Here is a 19,162-nt window from a genome sequence, read left to right on the forward strand (position 1 = left end):
AATCATGCTACTCTCCACTACTCCAGTATCTCCATGTACATTACCTCCCTATATCAGCTAAAAATGTAGCAACTCCAGTTCCAAACCTGTTCTTGAGAGGTTCAAAGTCACATCTGCCGTCTTGCAGAAGAATGCCCTGAACAGCAGACTATAATCTATTCAGGTGAGGACCCTCTCCCATGCTTTAAAATTGGCTCCATAATGCAGAAAACAATTGCAATTAATTGTTCCAGAGAGAAGCAAATCAAGAAATACGGAATGAGCATAGCTCTCACCCAAATGAAGATCTGGGTTAAAGTCCCTGCTACAAAACCCTAAATTTTTAATTACACAGCCACTGGATAGTATACAGCAACAGCCCTTAGAGCAAAAATCCAGGCAAAAGCCAATGTGGTAAGCTATATATCATGTTCTCTCTTGTGTTCCTACCCCCTCTTTCACTCATGAATCTTTTAACTTTCTGCAAGGTGGTTATTTGCTGTTTCAGCATATACGGAGAATAAGTTCCCTCTGCACATCTTTCTGAGTCTGTAGCCTTGTAGTTGACACACTCTTGAGACCTGAGATGTGCACCTGAGTTGTCTCAGGCTGAGAAACACTGAAGCCAGCTTCTTTAGTCTTGTACAAGTCCTCTAACTACTATATTGTTATATAAAATTATGTATCAAACCACTTTCTCCTACTTCTTTGAGAGACAGTATTAGCTATAAATTTATTTCTTTGGAGAGATGAGTTCTGTCCTTATGTGTTCTTGTAGTCTGATATTACTTAACTGGAAGTTGATAATAGTATTGAWAGTTGTATATAAATATGCTCTACAAAAGAGAAAATTCTAGGCTTTTTACCACTAAGGTTGATGATGGTAACGTCATTTTAAGTATTTCAGTCATCCATATTTTCAATAAGCAAATTGTAAGAATACTGTTGGAGGTCCTGCATTATATTTGAAAAATCAGAATATGTGAATCTTTTTAACATAAATATTTCAACAGCAATGTTTTAGTGTTTTTTTTTTCTATAACTGCTTTTTCATTCATAATAATGACCTCCTAACTGAGCAGTAACAGAATTACTTGTTTTTATTGTAACCTTGGTTAAATCGTTCTTGACAGATAAATACATGTCAGGAAAAAATTCTACTCATCCACTGGCTATTTATCTTGGTGGTTTCATCGGAACTTCTCAGAAAGCAAGGTGGTAGGATGCTGTGTTCAACTTCTTATGTCTAGAATATCATTAAAATGATAATGTTGTTCATTTTACTTTCTTTTTTATTCATTTTCATTATTTCATTTATTGTTTTTTTTCTATTTTATTTCACTATCTTTCATTAATAAGTTGTATAATCATATAATTATACAAGTTTTAATTAATAGCTAGAATTATTATAAATGTCTATTAAAACTTGATAGAAGAATACTTTAAAACAATGCTTGAATATATGAAAGTGAAATAAACATGCAACAAAAGCCAAAAAATGTTCATTTTGAATGGATTTTTTAAAAGACTGTGTGACTTTTTTGACAAAAGCATCATATTCCTCTAGCCAAAAGACTTTCACAACCTGCTTTAGCAGTATTCATTGTATCTTCACTTGCCTAAAGGAAATCCTTTACAATCACATCAACTTCAGAAGAGTTCAGATTGGGAGTCCTAATTACTGCTGAACAGGATTTTAACAGGAGCATTCACAAACACATATCAGCTCTCACTAGATTTCCATAATGTCAAAAATATTTTTTGAATCATTATGTGTTTTGACAGCTTTCCTGGAGAAAATTGATATTTGAATAAAGCACATCCTTGCAGGCTCTATCAGAATGACAAAATGATTGAAGTAACAAAGAGAAAACAGATTTGTTCCTGAGGCAGAAAGAAGACAGAGTTAAAAAAGCCTGATGCCATAGATATTGACAGAAAGTAAAACTTTCTGAGATGTCTAAAATAACTTGAAATAATAGATCTCACTAACACTTACTAGTCCTTGGTTTCCTAAGTCACTAAGCTGTTTTTATTTTTGGAAGATGAGCCATTATTTTTGAATATAATAATAGGGACACTAAATCACCTCCCAGCAACCTTATATACCTAACACTGGGATTTTTCCTGTCTTAATGGAGTCTGTGACTTAATTCACACCTACCCTACGCAAACTAATAGGCTTACAAGTTCTTATCTGTTAGCTTCAATTTTTATCTGAAAGCTAGCTGCCTGTCAAGCACATTTATCCACATTTTTTTGTTATCAGTGCACAAATACGTACTTGAGAAACACTGTATAAACTGTCATTCACTTGCCATTACATAAGATAGCTTAAGCACATGAAGTTTAGCTGCTTGTTACACTTCTCTTTAAATGCAAAAATGATGGAATGTGAGTTCTCTTTGCCACCAGAAGGGTTTTCTTCTCAGACACACAAAAACGGAAAAAAAGCTTTCTTATAAGTACCGGTAAGTAGAAGTAGTTTGAAAGATTTCTACCTTAGAAATTCTGTCATTAGTAGTCTTAATTTGAATATTTACTTCCCTGAAAGTTCTGGTTATTGTCCGTTATAAGTAGAAGGCCAAAAGATCCTGTAAGTAAAGAGGACATGGAATTTCTCTGATGAACTTTCCATCTGTTGGAGACATGGAAATCTAAAGTATTTTGCAGTCTGTGATCTGTTCTGCAACCTTCTTTGCTTGGGAGAAGGAAAAAAGTCTAAAACTGAACAAAATAACTTAAGGAGTACGTTTGCAAATTTTATATGTTGGGACACTGGTAGATGCCAAGCCAGATTCACCAGAAGCTACAATTGTCATTTAATAAAAGTTTGACTGCTTCAGAAAAATATCAGTCCCAGTTCCTATCTTCAATTGCATGTCTAGATCAACCAATTACTTCAAKATATCTACTTAACTTTGCAACCTGTACGTATTTGGAGATATATTTCTCCCTATTTTATTTTAAAGTGTGTAAAACCCTCAACAGCAAAAAGCCCAACCTTCATGAAACATTTGAATAGTATCTTCAAATTGCACATTATAATCATTCCAGCTGTGCCCTTGTGCCCTACCAGGCATTCCTGATTTACCGAATATCCATTTGCAAAATTCAGGGTACTGTAAATGAAGTATGTAGGACTTTATCAACGTATCAGGAAGTGGCAGCGCCGCCGAAGGAAGTGCTGTAGTGTGCTGAAAATAGGCATCACATAAGCAGTTCTATTTCTCTTCTTTGTTCAGATATAGCTTAAAAGTTACTAAATACAYCTAAATACAACTTGGTACTATAAAATTGTTTCAAGCCTGAATTTTTATCTCTGTAATGTTTAGTTCTCTGCAATGTGTAATATCTTCTTAAAGGAGATGTGAAAAGACTGTAGTTTTGTGTCCATGATAATATATAATAGTAATGTGAAAAAGTGTGAAAGAAAATAAACTCCAAATATTTTTTTTCCCCACAAACTTCTGTGGAATTTTTCAAGTAAATAGGAAGTAGGTATTTCATTCATTGCCATTCATTGGCAAACATCAGTTTAATTTCACCATAATTTAACTGAGAAAATGATGCTTCCAGATTTCATCTGGTATTCAAAAAAAAAAAAAAAAAAAAGCTTGTACAATTATATACTGATCGAATACCTTTCTACATAGTCCAGCAGGCGGGAACAATGGTTAGAAGCAGGAGCATCATGGCCTCCAACTGCATAAAGAAATCCATCACATGTAGCTACTCCTACGCCTCCTCTTCTCTTACACATTGGAGCACACATATTCCATTTATTTGTGTGAGGATCRTAATATTCCATTGAACTCAAGCAGGAACTTCCATCCCGACCTCCTACTGAATATAACCTAAGAAAACCCACACAAATAAATTTGTTAATAAAACAAGAACTCAGAAATGAGGAAGTAAAAATAAGGAGTGTCTGTTTGTTTATCTATCATCTGCAACAGAAAAAAAAATATCACCTCAAACTCATACGAATTTCATATGTTCAGGAAACATAGATGTTTTTAATGTATTACCAAATTCACATTCTACTTAGTGGTTTGCCCTCCTTAATGGAAAGCAGCACTACCTAGTTTTGAAGAAAAATTATAGTGCATGAATTGTAAAACTAAGAGTAAACATGTGGAACAATAGTTGTGGCAAATTATTCACATATAATCTAGAGGCTGAAACATATTTGCTTGTCATCTGATGAATAATTTTGAATAGCAAACAGATTTTTAAAAACCAAAGCCTGTTCAAAGACAATGACCAAATAGAAAAGGATAGTAAATTAACCAAATACATTGCTTGCTGCAAATAGCTCACTGAGCTATGATTGGTGCAGAATACAAATCACACCACCTCTTAAAATTATATGGAAACAATGTCATTAATTTTGGCATTGGTTATGTATTATTATAAAATGAGATGATGGTAATACTATTTAAAAGCTGTAAAGGAAATACTAAGTTTGATTCTGCAGAATCTTGGTTCTTCTAAAATACGCTAACTAAGCTCTCACGTATTAATAGAACAAACAAAGGTTAAGATACTGCACAAGTTTAATTAGAGACATGGTTTATCATCTATATTAGGAGAAACTAAACAGTCAAGTATTCTTCTATCTGAAGAATATGAGGGAAACAGTTCAATAAAAACATGAATGATATGGGAAAGCTTAATAGAGAAGTTAGTTAACTATTTCACACAGTGCTAGAAACAACTGGCATAGTATAAAGTTATAAAACAATATCATAAGACAAAAAGGGAAGGATTCTTTCCTTTTTCCTGAAAACACAGAATAAATGCAGCATTTGTTTTTTAAGAGAATATTGTGAAGAACAAAAGGATAAATGGGTTCAAAATGAAAATAAACAAATTCAAAGAGAATGAGGTCATTGGTGGTATGGTTCAGAAAGTCCTAAACTGAATATGATGGACAAAGGGCTTAACAAATGTATGTGTATGGACCTTACATACTTTCTTAAATATCCATTAATGTTCATTGATGGATACCAGATTCAAGGCTGTTTCTGAACTATTTCTATTTCTACTTGGCAAATTCTTATCCTTCTGATCTATTTCAGACTTTGGGTATAACCTAGTATGACTGTTCTTATTTGAACGAAGTGTTGACCGAAAACAACACTGTGTGTTTCCAAGAACAAAACCATGGAAGTGGCAGGATTAAGATAATAAAAAGTATCCATAGAAGGTTACTATAACAGCAGTAGTATACTGATATCAGGAAACAACAGTTTTGAGAAGGACAATTATTGTTTTGCATTTATATGACATGCAAAAAATATGTATTTTGTATTATACAATTTACATAATTTAATTTATAATATATATTTATAAAACTTTATAATATAACTTAGAATATAATTCATATACTTGTTCCAAAAACTTGATGTGTTGACATTCAACTACAATAATAATAATATGATTACAAAATCCATGTTTTTCAGCTACTTTGTTAAAAATTCCTGGAACAGTCCACAAATATCACTTTATCAATTGACACTGACAGAATGCCCAAAATACAGTATATTGCTCTAATCACCTCCCCCAAAAAATTAAGCAAACAAAAATTTCTAATCCGGTGATGATAGCTTCTCTGTGTTTTTATCATGCATCTAGGCAGTGGGAGTTAGTCTAACTACTGTTGTCTTGTATTTTACTATGCTATCTTCTACAATTCTTTAATACTGAATAGATTCACAAACTCYTAATTCTCTCCTCTTACAATAAATAAATAAACTAGTTAATATTGCAAAAGTTCTGTATGCTAAATAAGAAGCCATAAGGAAAACTGTAGTCAGTCTTTGATCTTATATTCAGCCTATTCCATGTACTTGCAATGGGAGGCTCATGTTCAGAATGAATTTTACATTTTCGATATAGTAAAGACTAAATATGCAATGCAGGACAGACTTTGTTTTTGCAAGGTCTGCGTTAAATCGAAGAAAATTCTTATCTATGCTAACGTTAAAATGTCTATTCAGCAGGTAAGGAAAATGACACTCACAGGCACTGCATGTTGATTTTTTTCATCAGAATATATTATAAAGGTTGAGATCAATAGGGAAGTTCTGGAAAACGTCTGAAAATATTTTAAAAGTGAAATTGTAAAAATACAGTTTAACAAAAATTCAATTGCATTTGTAACTATCTGTCGGCAAGAAACTTGTTTCCTTCCTCCATTTATAATGGTTCCCAGGAGGAAAGAGTTCTGACTGCTCTTTCCCACTATTACCATGCTGCATTCATTTCTTATATTACTCCTTTTGCAGTCTGCTGCCTTTTCTACAGTGCCTGGAGATTAACTAATAGAAACGCAGGCTATTTTAAAGTCCAACCATTGAGCAATTTAGGATGCAAAAGCTCCCTGCGTGAAGCAATTATTCATTTGGAAGCTTTTACTGTCCTAAATGCTCCATGAATTCAGAGCTACTTAAGTGTACAATTACCATTACGTTTCCTTGGCATTGGTGCTGATGAATGAGGAAGTATAATTCTAACACTACATATGTCACAGAAGCCAGGGAACATTTTGATACCACCTGACAGACATGTGCTCTAACAAAAATAACCACAAGAACCCATGGCTCCACTATGTGAGATAGGATGTTAAGGAAAACAAACTCTTTCACAACTATATCTGTAGATGCAAACTTAAGACATTTAACTTTGTATGCGATTTTCTGGTATCTACAGGTGGGATACAACTCAAGATTAAGACACTTACATGTAAGTGTTAATATGTGGGTACCTACAGCATTAAACTATTCTTATCAGTGTTGTCAGGGTAGTCAAGAGAGCCTAAAGAATAATTCAGTTGACCACTTCCACTTCAGCTACTGCTTCTACTTCTCTACATTTTTCTATAGCAGAGAGAAAGAAAAAAAAAACTGTAGCACAGCCCTCAACAAAATGTACACACATGATTCAACTCTGTTTAAATGCAGGCATTTACACATAGGTGGATATTAGCTGTGTAAGTTACTATTCCTTTCAGAAAAGATCTGGGACTTGGTTTAGCTGCCCCAGGGTACTGTGACATTCCCACGAGCCTAGCAGATATGACAAAGATACACAAAAGATACATGCCTTACTAGAATGATTGCTGGAGGTGAAGCAGGCAAATGAAATGGTTGTAGACAATTGCATGTAGATTGATCTCTAAAAATTAAGACCAACATTTCTGAGCCTGAGATTTCTAAATAGACTTCCAATTCACTATTTGGACAACTAAACACTTCACAATGTTTTCAAAAGTGCACAGTATCAAGACTTCTGTGGAGGCCGGTGAGAGTGATCATGCATTTCCCAAATCTGAATACCTACCCATTTATTTCTTATCTCTTCTGTCATGAAAGTTCTGTTTTATTTCATTGTCTTTCCACTGAAATAAATATATAAGCTGATATTTCCACACTGAAAGCAAAGCATTCTGTTTTTCATTCCTCTATTTTAATTAGGAGACTTATTAAAATATAMATAAAAGCAGAACATCTAGCATTTCTGAATTGCCAGTAAGGAGACAGTATATGTTGTTCATAAGCATCTGATAACAGTTTTAGCCAGCTAGTGAGGCCAGCTAGTTCTTGTTTAAACTCTCTATGCCATTTAGGTCAAAACAAAAATAGTTTCCAAAATTAGGTTTTGGAACTATCATTTTAGATTTTGATTGTGTTTATATCTCAGCGAGTAACAGTTCTGTAGACTAACAGTAAAATTTTATTTCACAAAGGTCTAGTTCAGAGAAATAAAAGTTGAAAACAAATAATCATTTTAAAGCTCTGGTTTTAATGCGGTATTGTGACTGAACCTGGACACCTCAGTTATGAGTTATATTTGCACCTGTCCACAAGTAGCAGAGGAGTTGGAAAAGCCAAAGGAATTTCTTCTACCCCTATGCCAAGTTTCCTAAGCCATGGTCACTCTCCTTAGCCTAAAATGACTGCAGAACCACTCTGCAACCAGTGCTGAAAGTTCAGGATAGTTCTAAGGAAGTTATGATGGATTATTGCTGTTTTTTCTTATTTCACCACAAACGGCTCTTTCTTGGCCAAAGAATTTAAGCTTAACAGTGTTATTAATAACAACTGTTATTAAGCAAATAATGAACCTAAAGCTAGATAAATAATAATAATAATTAATATACATATATATAGCTCCCTAGCTCTACTGGCTATATGGAAGTTTGCTCTCATCTGTCTTCTTTAGCTCATAAGTTACACTTTAAAGTACCTAGGTCTCATACAGTGTTAATAACTCCATTCTCTTTCACTGGTTGGAAGGTCTTCCAAGAAAAGATTATCTACCTGGTTTTCAGTCATCCTAACTATATGCACTGCTAAATGATTCTTTTGGGATTTGTAATATCTATTTTAGTTATTTCTTCAGAAACTTTCACAAACTTATTAAATATTTATGACATTCTACTTTTTCTCATATCTTCTCTTGCTCTGGCAACATTATTGCAACACTTACTTCCAAAGATACTTAGCAATCTTACATGCTTCTTAGTGCTCATGGTCCTATTTATAAGGTGACTTAGAATATATCCATTTTTGCATCTTTGTCTTCCTCAGTAACTGTTTAGAGCTAAAATCTCTATAGGGAAAAATATATTATATTTCTTTAAATGATATATATGAAAGTCTGGCATAATTAAGGTCAGACCTCAGCCGTGTGATTTCCAGGGCTACTCTTACCTCTCTTAACTGTATTCAATTCTATTTCTTTTGTCACTAGGTACCTCTGATTTGACTGATTTGTTGAAAATACTTGTAAGTAGACTTTCAGTTTCATGTGCAAGTACTTGCAGAATTCAGAGATGACAGAAAAACGAACGACTCTGAATTTAGCAAAGTTCCTCAATTTTTTTCTCGTTTGTTACTTTCACCTTGCTATTTCACAGTATTATCTTGGCAATTTTACCATCGCTAAACAGCGTGTACTACTTCCGACTGTTCTTTTACTGTATGCCTGCTATATAGTAAATATACCATCCTGAAAAGCTCTCACTTGGCATCAAAGACATAGTTCTATTTTTTCCATTTCTCCCAGGCTCCTGGCATTTGTAAACTTCATGTAGATTTCATATTTCTTAKTAGCTTTTGAGTACCTACAGTATTGCAAGACTTTTATTTTCAACATTGTGCACTTAAAAAGAAAACTAGAGAAATAAGTATGCTCTCAATCACATGGTAAGTCTATCCAAAATCTTTGTTCCTTTTTCAGTTGGAAAAATTCTATTTACTGAATAGCTCACTTACTTGTGCATCCTATTAAAACTGTTGGGATTTTTATTATAAATGTCACTGTTTACAGGGGGAAGATCAACAAGGAGAAGAGAGGATTCAGTACTGAGTACTTTTATTTCCACTGATCACAGTGAAAGTTTTGCTTGTGGAGATACTATGGAATTCTCTTCCCCAGTTTATTCAGACATTGTGAGCAGGCATGAATTTAGACCAAACTCAATCTCATCTGAACTGGAAAATTGGCACTTCAAGGTTTGGTCACTTCCTTTTTGTATTAAGGTGGGCAGAGATTCCTAAAACATGTTTTCATATTAAAATGGCTAGAAACTACAATGGAGGCTTAAAGTAGAAGACATTAGGATAAATCGTGACTGGTTCAATGAAAAGCATTTACCTCAGTGCTGTGGTTGCTAACCTTTGATAAATAATCACAGAAGCCATTTTTAAACTCAGTTTGACAAGACAACCTCAAAAGGCTAGGCTGCCTTTGATCGGAGGTAGTATGGCTTGTGAAAACAGTTAAATCATGCCTTTGCTGCATTTCTTAATGAGGTTTTGCCTTTCAGAATTGTTTCACTATGAATATCAAAGACTACATCCTGTCTTTGCTTAGGCCCCTGTGCACCACTTTGTGCCCTTTGAGCGTGCCTGGAAGAGCAACACAGGTTTACTCTAGCTCGTAGGATATGTGCCCAGTAGAAGGGGGAGAAGGTAGTCAGCAGCAGCAGTGCTGGACCCCTGCGCTGCCTAGTCAGTCAATATTTGCCCCAGGAATGAGACTGTAGGAGAGCAAAGGTACTTATCTATCTGTTCTGCATTGGTTATGCCACTGGCACAAGTTGCAAATGAGAATTAATTTTCTGAATGAAAACTATTAATGAAGCCTTACTTCTGTGTGTAAATTTGTAATGATATTTTATGTATTTGGTAATGCAGTAGTAGAATAAATTAGATATAAATACAGTTTGACAAAAAAAGTGAAAAAAATAAAAAACCCTCCTCTCCCCCAAACAATTGCCTGAATTAAAAAAAAAAAAAAAATAACTAGAAAATTACTCAGAGAGAAATACCCTTTGCATGGATTATATCATTATGGCAAAGCTCTACCTCCTACATTAGAACATATAGTTTCCTAATAGAAAGAACCTATTTCAAGTAAATTTAATTCTAATCAAATTGATAATAGGGGTTACATTAGCTTTGTAAGACCAATGACTGAATGTAGATCCCACCAAAATGTCCATGATAGTATCAGGCTATGAAACAGTTAAGGCAAAATAGTCTCTGTAATCAATTATTTATTCTAGCTTACTATAGCTTACTTTACCTTAAGGCCCTTTATTTGCTCTCTTATTTATAAACAAAAAATACAGTGAACCTATCTTTAAATAAGAAATTTTTATTGAATTCATAGAATGGCTCTGTGCTAGACTGAGCTAAAGTTCTTTATGATATTTATCTTTTCTGTCAGTTTAATCATTTACCATACTGTTCTATTTTGCTCTGTCTCAGGATTCATTTACTGGATGATTTTGAGTAAAATATTATAAATTACATTCATCTTTTTGTAGATTCTACAGCTAAGGAAGAATATTTTCAACAAGTGCCCCTTTTCCTGATGGCAGCATGCAGAGTAACTGTCTTTTCGAGAAAAGAGTTTGATCAAAAGCAGCAGTTAATAAACAGAACATTTATAAAACTTCAGCATTTTCCAAACTGTCATAAAAGAGCCTGAAATAACTTCTACAGGATTTCAATTAAGGTAGAAAGTTATTTATAGGTCAAAGTACATTCAGACTAATATATATTAAGAACAGAGAAAAAAAATTATGCTATCATTAAAAAAGATACCCCCCCTTCCCACCATAGGAAAATTCCAAGACTAAATTCTGAGAGTGATAAGTTGCAAGTTAGCTTTTGAAATATGTTTTTCTGTTTCTCCATATTGCACAAAGGCTTTGTAAAATTAGTCAAATTGGTAAAATATTTACACTTAATATCATTCTAAGTCAAATTTCTTTTTACTCTCTGCTTGGGTAGATAATCTGAGATCTCTCCTGGAAACAGACATGTGAAAGCAAGCTTTTTTTTTTTTTTTTTTTTTTTTTTGATAAGGAAGAGCAGTGCTGTATTTCAGTATCAGGTAAAATATTCATGTCATTCATAAAATAAAGATTTAAAAGTATTTGCTTGTAGTTAGTGAGAAATATTGCGGGCAGAAAGCATACAGTATGAAACATTTTCTCTCTTTACATGACTGTAATTATGTATGCCGAGTATAGTACTTTTTTCTGTTCAAATGGATTTTGTAAAAGAATAAATCTGATTCATCAATAAGACACAACAATACAGGAAACCTAAAGAAAAAAAGTAATGAAAAAAGCCACTCTGATGGAAAATATAATTGTTTCAGTCAAATTTTCTTATCTTGCTAGCTTGCATGAAATTTTGATGTCTTACTTCAACTTTAAAAATCATAATTACAGCATATTAATACTTAATTTATTTAATAAAATTGAGCCAGTTCTTCAGTTTTTACTGAAGTATGAGAATTAGCAGTGCATTTCAATTATATGGATCACTTGAAAGAAGTCTTAGATCATTTAGTCTCTGACCTGCACAATGAACAAATCCTTCTCAATTCACTGAATTCAACCAATAATGAAAGACTCAGCTGAAGCTGATCTACCAATTCAAAAGACATTTCATTTTACCCCAAATACTAACGGTATTCAGAAGTTAATCAAGTTTCATATTAGAAAAATAGAAGTATCAGCTGACAGTGRGGATGGCATGGCATTCTGCTCTGCTGAACCTGTTAGATATTTGATAGGTGTTGTAAGGGCTGCAGTTCCATAAAGGTATTTAGGTGAGTATCAGATTCAATGTCTAGCTTTCTTTAATTTCAGTAAGAGTTAGATGTTTAAATATCTTTCTAGATGTATACAGATATGGATATGGAAGTAATAAAGTGTGTGTATGCACATATATATATATATATATATATACATACGTGCATGTACCCACTCTGAAATTAATGCCCTCATTTGGTCAGCTGACTATCTCTAGACTTCTCTGACTGCATTGAACAAGGGTTTCCTTCAGGTCCCAGCAAATAGGCACTAAGTACTCTTTGAGATAGTATTATTCTACTCTTCCTGTATAACATCAGTAAGGAGCAAATGGAATTCTCATATGACATCTCCCCCTGAAGATGATAATTAAAAGCAAGACTTTTAAAATAATCCAGAATATAGGATGCTAATATCTTTTACAGTTTTGACCATCAGAGTTAAGGCAGAAATTGCTGCATTCTTTTTAAAAGTCTGTTACTAGTTGTAGAAGCTGCACATTAAAAAAATTAGCTATGAATTTTTTTTAGGCCCTTACTCCTTCTGCCTAGATTGTTACTTATGGTACATTTAGAAGCTTAAGTTCAAGGCAGAGACCAGACTGCCTTTTTCATCCTAGGTATTAAAATTGAGTGAGTTAACTCATTCTGTCTGCTTGGTCTGAAGCATTCTTACATGCCCAAATCATATCATACCATGTTATGTTTGTTATCTACATAAGAGYTTGTTGTTCAAAATTTCAAAATTCATAGAAAAGGGAAGAGTGTAGTAAAGACAAAATGCTTGTTATTACGAAAATCTGAATGATGGGCCTTACAGCAAAAGTAAAGTTGTGCTACGGGTTGACAGTAAGCTAGTCCAAACAACTCTTTTTCATGCTGGTGAAGGACAAAGAGAAATGTATGTCGGAGCATACCCACTAAAACATGCGGATGAGCCATTGCCTCTTAAAACATGCACAGTACAAAACATGGCATAAGCAGCAGGGAGGCTGGCCACAGCATATTGACAGGAGATCCGCTCGTCAGGTTCCCCCCTGCAATGTAGCAACGGTTTAAGCATTTGCCATGTTTTCTAACAACTACTTGACCTCTAAAGAGCAATACATCCTAGCTGTATGTAAGGCCACACTGGGGTGAAGAAAAAAATGTCTTGTTTTCTGTAAAGTTGCACAATTTTTCATTGTCCTCTTTGAAAAGTCACACACATTTATCTAGCCCGTATTCTCCCTAGCCCTCTTTAGGGCTAGACTAGATGAATGGTACTTGAAAAGAAGCAGGCCTGTGCAAAGATTCCTATTTTGCAGTCTGAATGTGAAATACTAAGCTAAATCTTGCTTGAAAAAGAGAGCAGAATATGATGCATATTGAATTGAATTGCACATTCACTGAGCTGCATGGGATTCCTACGTAGGAAATATGGATTTGTGTGCAAAAGTACAAAAGATCAGAGTAGGGCACTGAATTAGTAATAAGCCCTAATGATTCTGCTAAGAGAAAATGCCACTGACACTTTATTATATGATGCATGAAAGGCAAAGAAGCAGAACTCCTGGAGGAGGCTGTAATCAGCCATGCAATCAAGTTTTGTAGGTGGTTATATACATGTAATACATTGCTAATTCTCTTGTGCCAAACACTGAACTGCTATTAAGAACTTTTTGTGGAATTATTAACCTATGCCTCTCCAAGGTCAGTACATAGCAAGTATATCATCATGTGAGTGGCTAACTACAAGACAATTTTGAGAACCTTTCATATGCATAGTTTAATTTGGTTGGGATTTTGCTATTTACTTGAAAATGAAAGTTCAACAAGCTAAATTTTCTGATATTCATTTTGTAATAATGCATAGTAGTCATAAGGGATATATAAAACTAAAGTAACTACTATTTTACCACAGGTACAATATTGATCTACAGAAAACAAGTTTCATTCCTAGCTTTATTTCACTAATGGACCTGAAAACAAAACAATCCCCTGCACATATGTTGATGGCTGTATTGGACAGCTCCCCATGTTTTCCGTTCAAAATGAAAAGTAGAATAGATGGAAAACTACTGGTAAACAATAATCAAATGTGTAGAAATCCATTACAAAATGAATCCAACTATTGTTAAAACTGGTGGAACTGAAAGAACATAACTGAATATTTTCCAAAAAATCACATTTTTTTAAATAAATGTAGACATCACTAAAACGTCTTCACAAGACAGTGATTTATTTGAAAATCTAAGAAATGCATTTGCATGGGTGCGGAGGGACAAAATGGTAAATATGCATATATGTGTACTTTTCCAAAATTCATCYGTATGCTCTACTTCTCTGAACATTTTAGTAGAGTTAATAGCATGGGGAAGCCACTATAAATTCTATATGCTACAACAAGTAACCAAAAAAATTTGTCACTGCCAATCAATAATAAATTATCTCATAAAGGACACAAACACAAACTCACATTTTTGTGTTGGACWGTCTTTCAGTAAAGAATTGAAAAGGGAATATATTCAAATACTGATGACTAAGATAAATACAGACAGCAGGAAAGAACTACAAAGGAAGGAAAAAAAAAATTGATGGAGAAAGATGAGGCTTTTCAAACAATTCTAAAAGAGAAGCTGCTCTAACAATACACTCGTTAAATTTGATTGAGGAGATCTACATTTAGGGCTTTGATMTATAACATAAAGAAATATCTTTGGGTCAGTTTAAGCATCTTGTCCTTATTTTCTGCATTGCATTTTCCTGCTTAAAAAATGAATGTAGCAGCAATCCTTCCTTTGACCTCTTTCTTGAAATCAGAATTGTGACACAGGTCCTCAAGGATGTTTGAGTGTTTGTTTACTGCCTTTCGTACCAAAGGTACCAAACAAAGACCACAGATGGAGCTTTGGCACACTCCCCCTGAATGCTCAAATTGCTCATTTGCCATCTCATTCCCTGGCTATACTTTTTAAGCTTTCAACTTAGTTTTTCTTAAAAAAAAAAAAAAGTATAAAAAGAGCTAACCCTCAGTAAYGAGAGGGAGTGCTGGCCTGTGCTCCTTGCTCTTGTCATCAGGGATTGGTCTCTACCCATCTTTTATTTAGCAGCATAAATGCAGTCAATGCCTACTGCGCAGACGTTATCTGATGTTCTGAAAACAAGTGCTTAGCTACTGTTTCCTTCAGTTAACTTTGTGTTACATGGAACAGACATGGACAAAACACCTTAAAGACTGTGCACGTCATGCTAATAACGTTATATTCCAGAATTGGCAAAGGTCTCAAAGTCAGTATTTCTTACCAGGCCTTCCTTCACCTCAGCTGGACCTTATTTTAAGTTGCTCAAATAGATGTAGCTTTCACAAAAGAGGGCAGAAATAAACTACGTTTGTGCATCCTTAAAGGGCATCTACCTGCAGTCTCTGTTCAAACCTTTGATCTGCTGGATTTGAGACACTACTTCAGTCTCATACGACTAATAAATTCCCTAAATGACAAGGTTATACTTTTCTACAGATAAGAACCTCAGCTCAATAATATAATTCCAGGAACTCTCAGTGTGGATTTGTATGAGAAAAGGCAATTCCTGGCAAAACTTGCTCATTTGCCCCATATTAGGTCAGCTGCTTGAGTACTTGAACCGAATCCCCTTCCTTTAACTTTCACCGTTCTCTAATTTAAACAGCTTCTTTACTTGTTGCTATACATCCATTCTATTCCAAACTCCATTCATCCATCATTTGATAGGAAACTTGGCCTCCTAATTTAGGAGATTAAGAGATTTCCTGTAGGTGGCAATTGTTTCAGGATTAAGTGTGCAAAAAACAGTATCACAATGCATAACTAAGTTTCAATTCCCAGCAGCCCTCTTCTCTGTCCCTCATCGTACAATGGCTAAACTCAGATGGAGTCTGTAAGAACAACTGTAATACAAATAATAATAACAGTAGGAGTCTGTAAGAATGACTGTAATACAAATAATAACAAAAATTGCACTGTTGTTTTTCTGTGCAAAGAACAAGATAAAAATCAGATAGATACCAGTGAGAAACATTATTCTCCTGCAACATTTCTCATAGTTCTTTTATCTTTCTTCAGAGAAGACAAATATTCTTTTTTTTTCTCAACTAAAAGTAAAAAGCTGATTTGAAGTGGAACTTAAAATAGTTCTATTTTTAAAAGATTAAGATTTCTTGCTTTACTTTATCACAGATCAATAACACTGTGTGATATTTGGTATAAACAACAGCAGCAGGTGGAAATATAAAGTTCACTAAAGCATGTCTTTGAGGTTGTAGCAATCAATAAAGGGCAGAATTTCTTTTCCTTGGTTCTGCAAGACAGTTGCCATGTGAATAAACTAGTTTCTATTGTGTGCCAAAGTCATTACATTTGACACTTAACTCAATGTACTGTTGTGATGTTCTACCATTTAAAGTCCATCTGCAGATCACACAGCTATGTATTTTTCCTCTTATAGCACARATTTATTGATATCTGTTAAAAGAAAACAAAAGTAAAGGGGCAGTCTTTTTTTTCTGTGAAAGCTGTAACTACAAGAAGAGAATGATGATGATAATCCCAACACACAAGTCAGAACTGAGGAGTAAATTTTGAAAATGTAGCTTTTAAGGACATATAGTAGGGAAGTCTAGTAAACTTTCAGTTATGGTTGTGCCATACAATTGTTTGGAATAAATTTGTATGATATAGAGAGTATTTGTTAGTCATCTATTCCAGAGGTAAGTGGAAACTAACAAACTTAATTTTCTTTTTACTTACATTTTTCCTATTAGAATATTAGTTCTGCTATAAAATGAATTACATGAATAAATTTACTRTAAAAGTTCAGTGTTCTTAGGACATGCATACTTCAAATAGGTACTTGTTAAGAGAAAATTAATAAATAGATAATGTAGCCTAGGAAGCAATACCTTGCTAGCTACTGAAAAGATAAGTTTTTATTTGAATGGAAACTGTCAACCAGTGTTTTTTGGTTTTGTTTTTCTTTTCTCATTGATTTTCAAAACTGAAGAAGTAATCTCGAAACAGCAGGTGCTGATAACTTTAAAAAGTCATGGGAAAGACAGGGGTACTTTTGGTCCCCTAATGGTGCTTCTAAGTTTTTCTGCAGGAACATAGTAAGGTTATTAGTCTCCACCTCAAAAATAGGAGAGTGCATTCCTTCTTCAGCATCATCTCCTCTACATTATAGGACACTAGTTTTGCATACTAGCTGTTGCAAACTAGTTACATGCTATTTATGACTACCAAAAAAAACCCCTCTCTCCCCCTTGTTATCCACAAATAAAAAGCACCATCCTTTTTCTGATTGTTTACACTTGATAGAACACTATACACTTCGAAGTTAGCATAAGCCCTCATTTCACAAATAATGTTTTAACTCCAGCTGCATCTGCTGCTGTGGGAGAGTTTGTGCACTCTTTTTCTTCGAGTCTCTGCAACAGAATTGTTAGTAGTGATAAGGCCAAAAATATGATGCTCTTTCCAAATTTGGAGGAACTACTGGACATGAGAGTCTTGCATCCCGTCCATGCCATGAAACTCCACAGTCATGACAAGTGCTACAATAGCTACCAGGCTATGAAGATAAAGGAGGTAAATTCTCCAAAGCTTCAATACAGATTGTTACTGCTACGTGGCACCAATTGCTGATTTGGGAACACACAGACACATTACCGGAAAGGAAAATTCTAGGATTCTAATCTTTGGAGCCACATGAAATCAGACAATATTACCCTTTTTATGAACTGATTGACATGTAGTTTAGAACCAGCTGAGAGTTTCGTGTACACCCTTTAGCTGAGATTGGAAAGCTGTCCCAATCATCTTTGTTATATCTCTAATTTCCCTTCTAAACTCRATCTATTTGTATCCATTTGTTCCTGTGCCAACATTATTCTTTCCTTAATAGTTCCTTTGCTTTTCTTCATTATGTCAGGCTTTCTTGGTAATCACAGTATCCCCTGTTTGAACTTTACAATTTCAATTCGTCTTTCTTCAATATTCGTAATCAGAATTGTACATAGTAATCCAAATAGCATAAATATTTCCCCAAAGGATGAATAAAACTTTATGTGGTATTCAATTTCATTTATGTTTTTCACAGATATATTTTATTGGTTTTCCTGTACTAACAAGTACACTTTTTTTTTTTTTACTATTCCATCTCTTTCAATTATTATTTTTCCTCAAACACAAGACCTTTTCATTCATATATATACTATTACATATCCCRTTTGTGTTGCTGCTCAGGGTCATCCAAATACTCCTGCAGAATAGTCCAACATATCCCGTATAGTAATGTTCCCTTTTGTGCTACTTTGTGCCATCTGACAATTAAATTTGCTTACTCCTGCTATTACACTCCTGTACACTCCTGCGAGGAGGCAGCAGAGCACTAAGTAGGATCGCAACCCTGGACTTCAGGAGAGCAAACTTTGGCCTCTTCAGGGACCTGCTTGGAGGAATCCCATGGGTTAGGGCCCTAGAAGGAAGGGGCATTGAAGAGAGCTGGTTAATACTCAAACATCACCTCCTCCAGGCTCGAGAGCGATGCATCCTTATGAGTAGGAAGTCAAGCAAAGGGGGCAGGAGACCTGCATGGACGAGCAAGGAGCTCCTGGCAAAACTCAACCAGAAGAAGGAAGTATACAGAAAGTGGAAAGGGGGACAGGCCACTTGGGAGRAATATAGGAACKTTGTCAGAGTATGCAGGGATGTGACGAGGAAGGCTAAGGCCCCTTTGGAATTCAATCTGGTGAGAGATGTCAAGGAAAACAGGAAGGGCTTCTTCAAATACATTAGTAGCAAAAGGAAGACTAGAGAAAATGTGGGCCCTTTGCTGAATGGGGTGGGTGCCCTGGTGACGAAGGATGCAGAGAAGGCAGAGTTACTGAATGATGCCTTTGCTTCAGTCTTTACTGCTCAGGCCAGCCCTCAGGAACCCCAGACCCTGGAGACCACAGAGAAAGTCTGGAGAAAGGAAGACTTTCCCTTGGTGGAGGAGGAGTGGGTTAGAGATCATTTAAGCAAACTTGACACCCACAAATCCA

The 19,162-nt window shown here is 34.7% G+C and overlaps 1 protein-coding gene across 1 annotated transcript in view; it reads right to left on the reverse strand.

Annotated features, from left to right (window-relative positions):
• The window catches only part of KLHL1 (kelch like family member 1), a 190,842-nt gene that overhangs the window by 7,656 nt on the left and 164,024 nt on the right, over nt 1-19,162 (reverse strand). Inside the window, exon 8 of the mRNA XM_026075972.1 lies at nt 3,624-3,836. Coding sequence (XP_025931757.1) covers nt 3,624-3,836 — 213 coding nt within the window. The remainder of the gene's footprint in view (nt 1-3,623; nt 3,837-19,162) is intronic.

The sequence above is a fragment of the Apteryx rowi genome, unplaced genomic scaffold (genome assembly GCF_003343035.1).
Source record: "Apteryx rowi isolate R43461 unplaced genomic scaffold, aptRow1 scaffold_417, whole genome shotgun sequence".
Classification (NCBI taxonomy): Eukaryota; Metazoa; Chordata; class Aves; order Apterygiformes; family Apterygidae; genus Apteryx; species Apteryx rowi.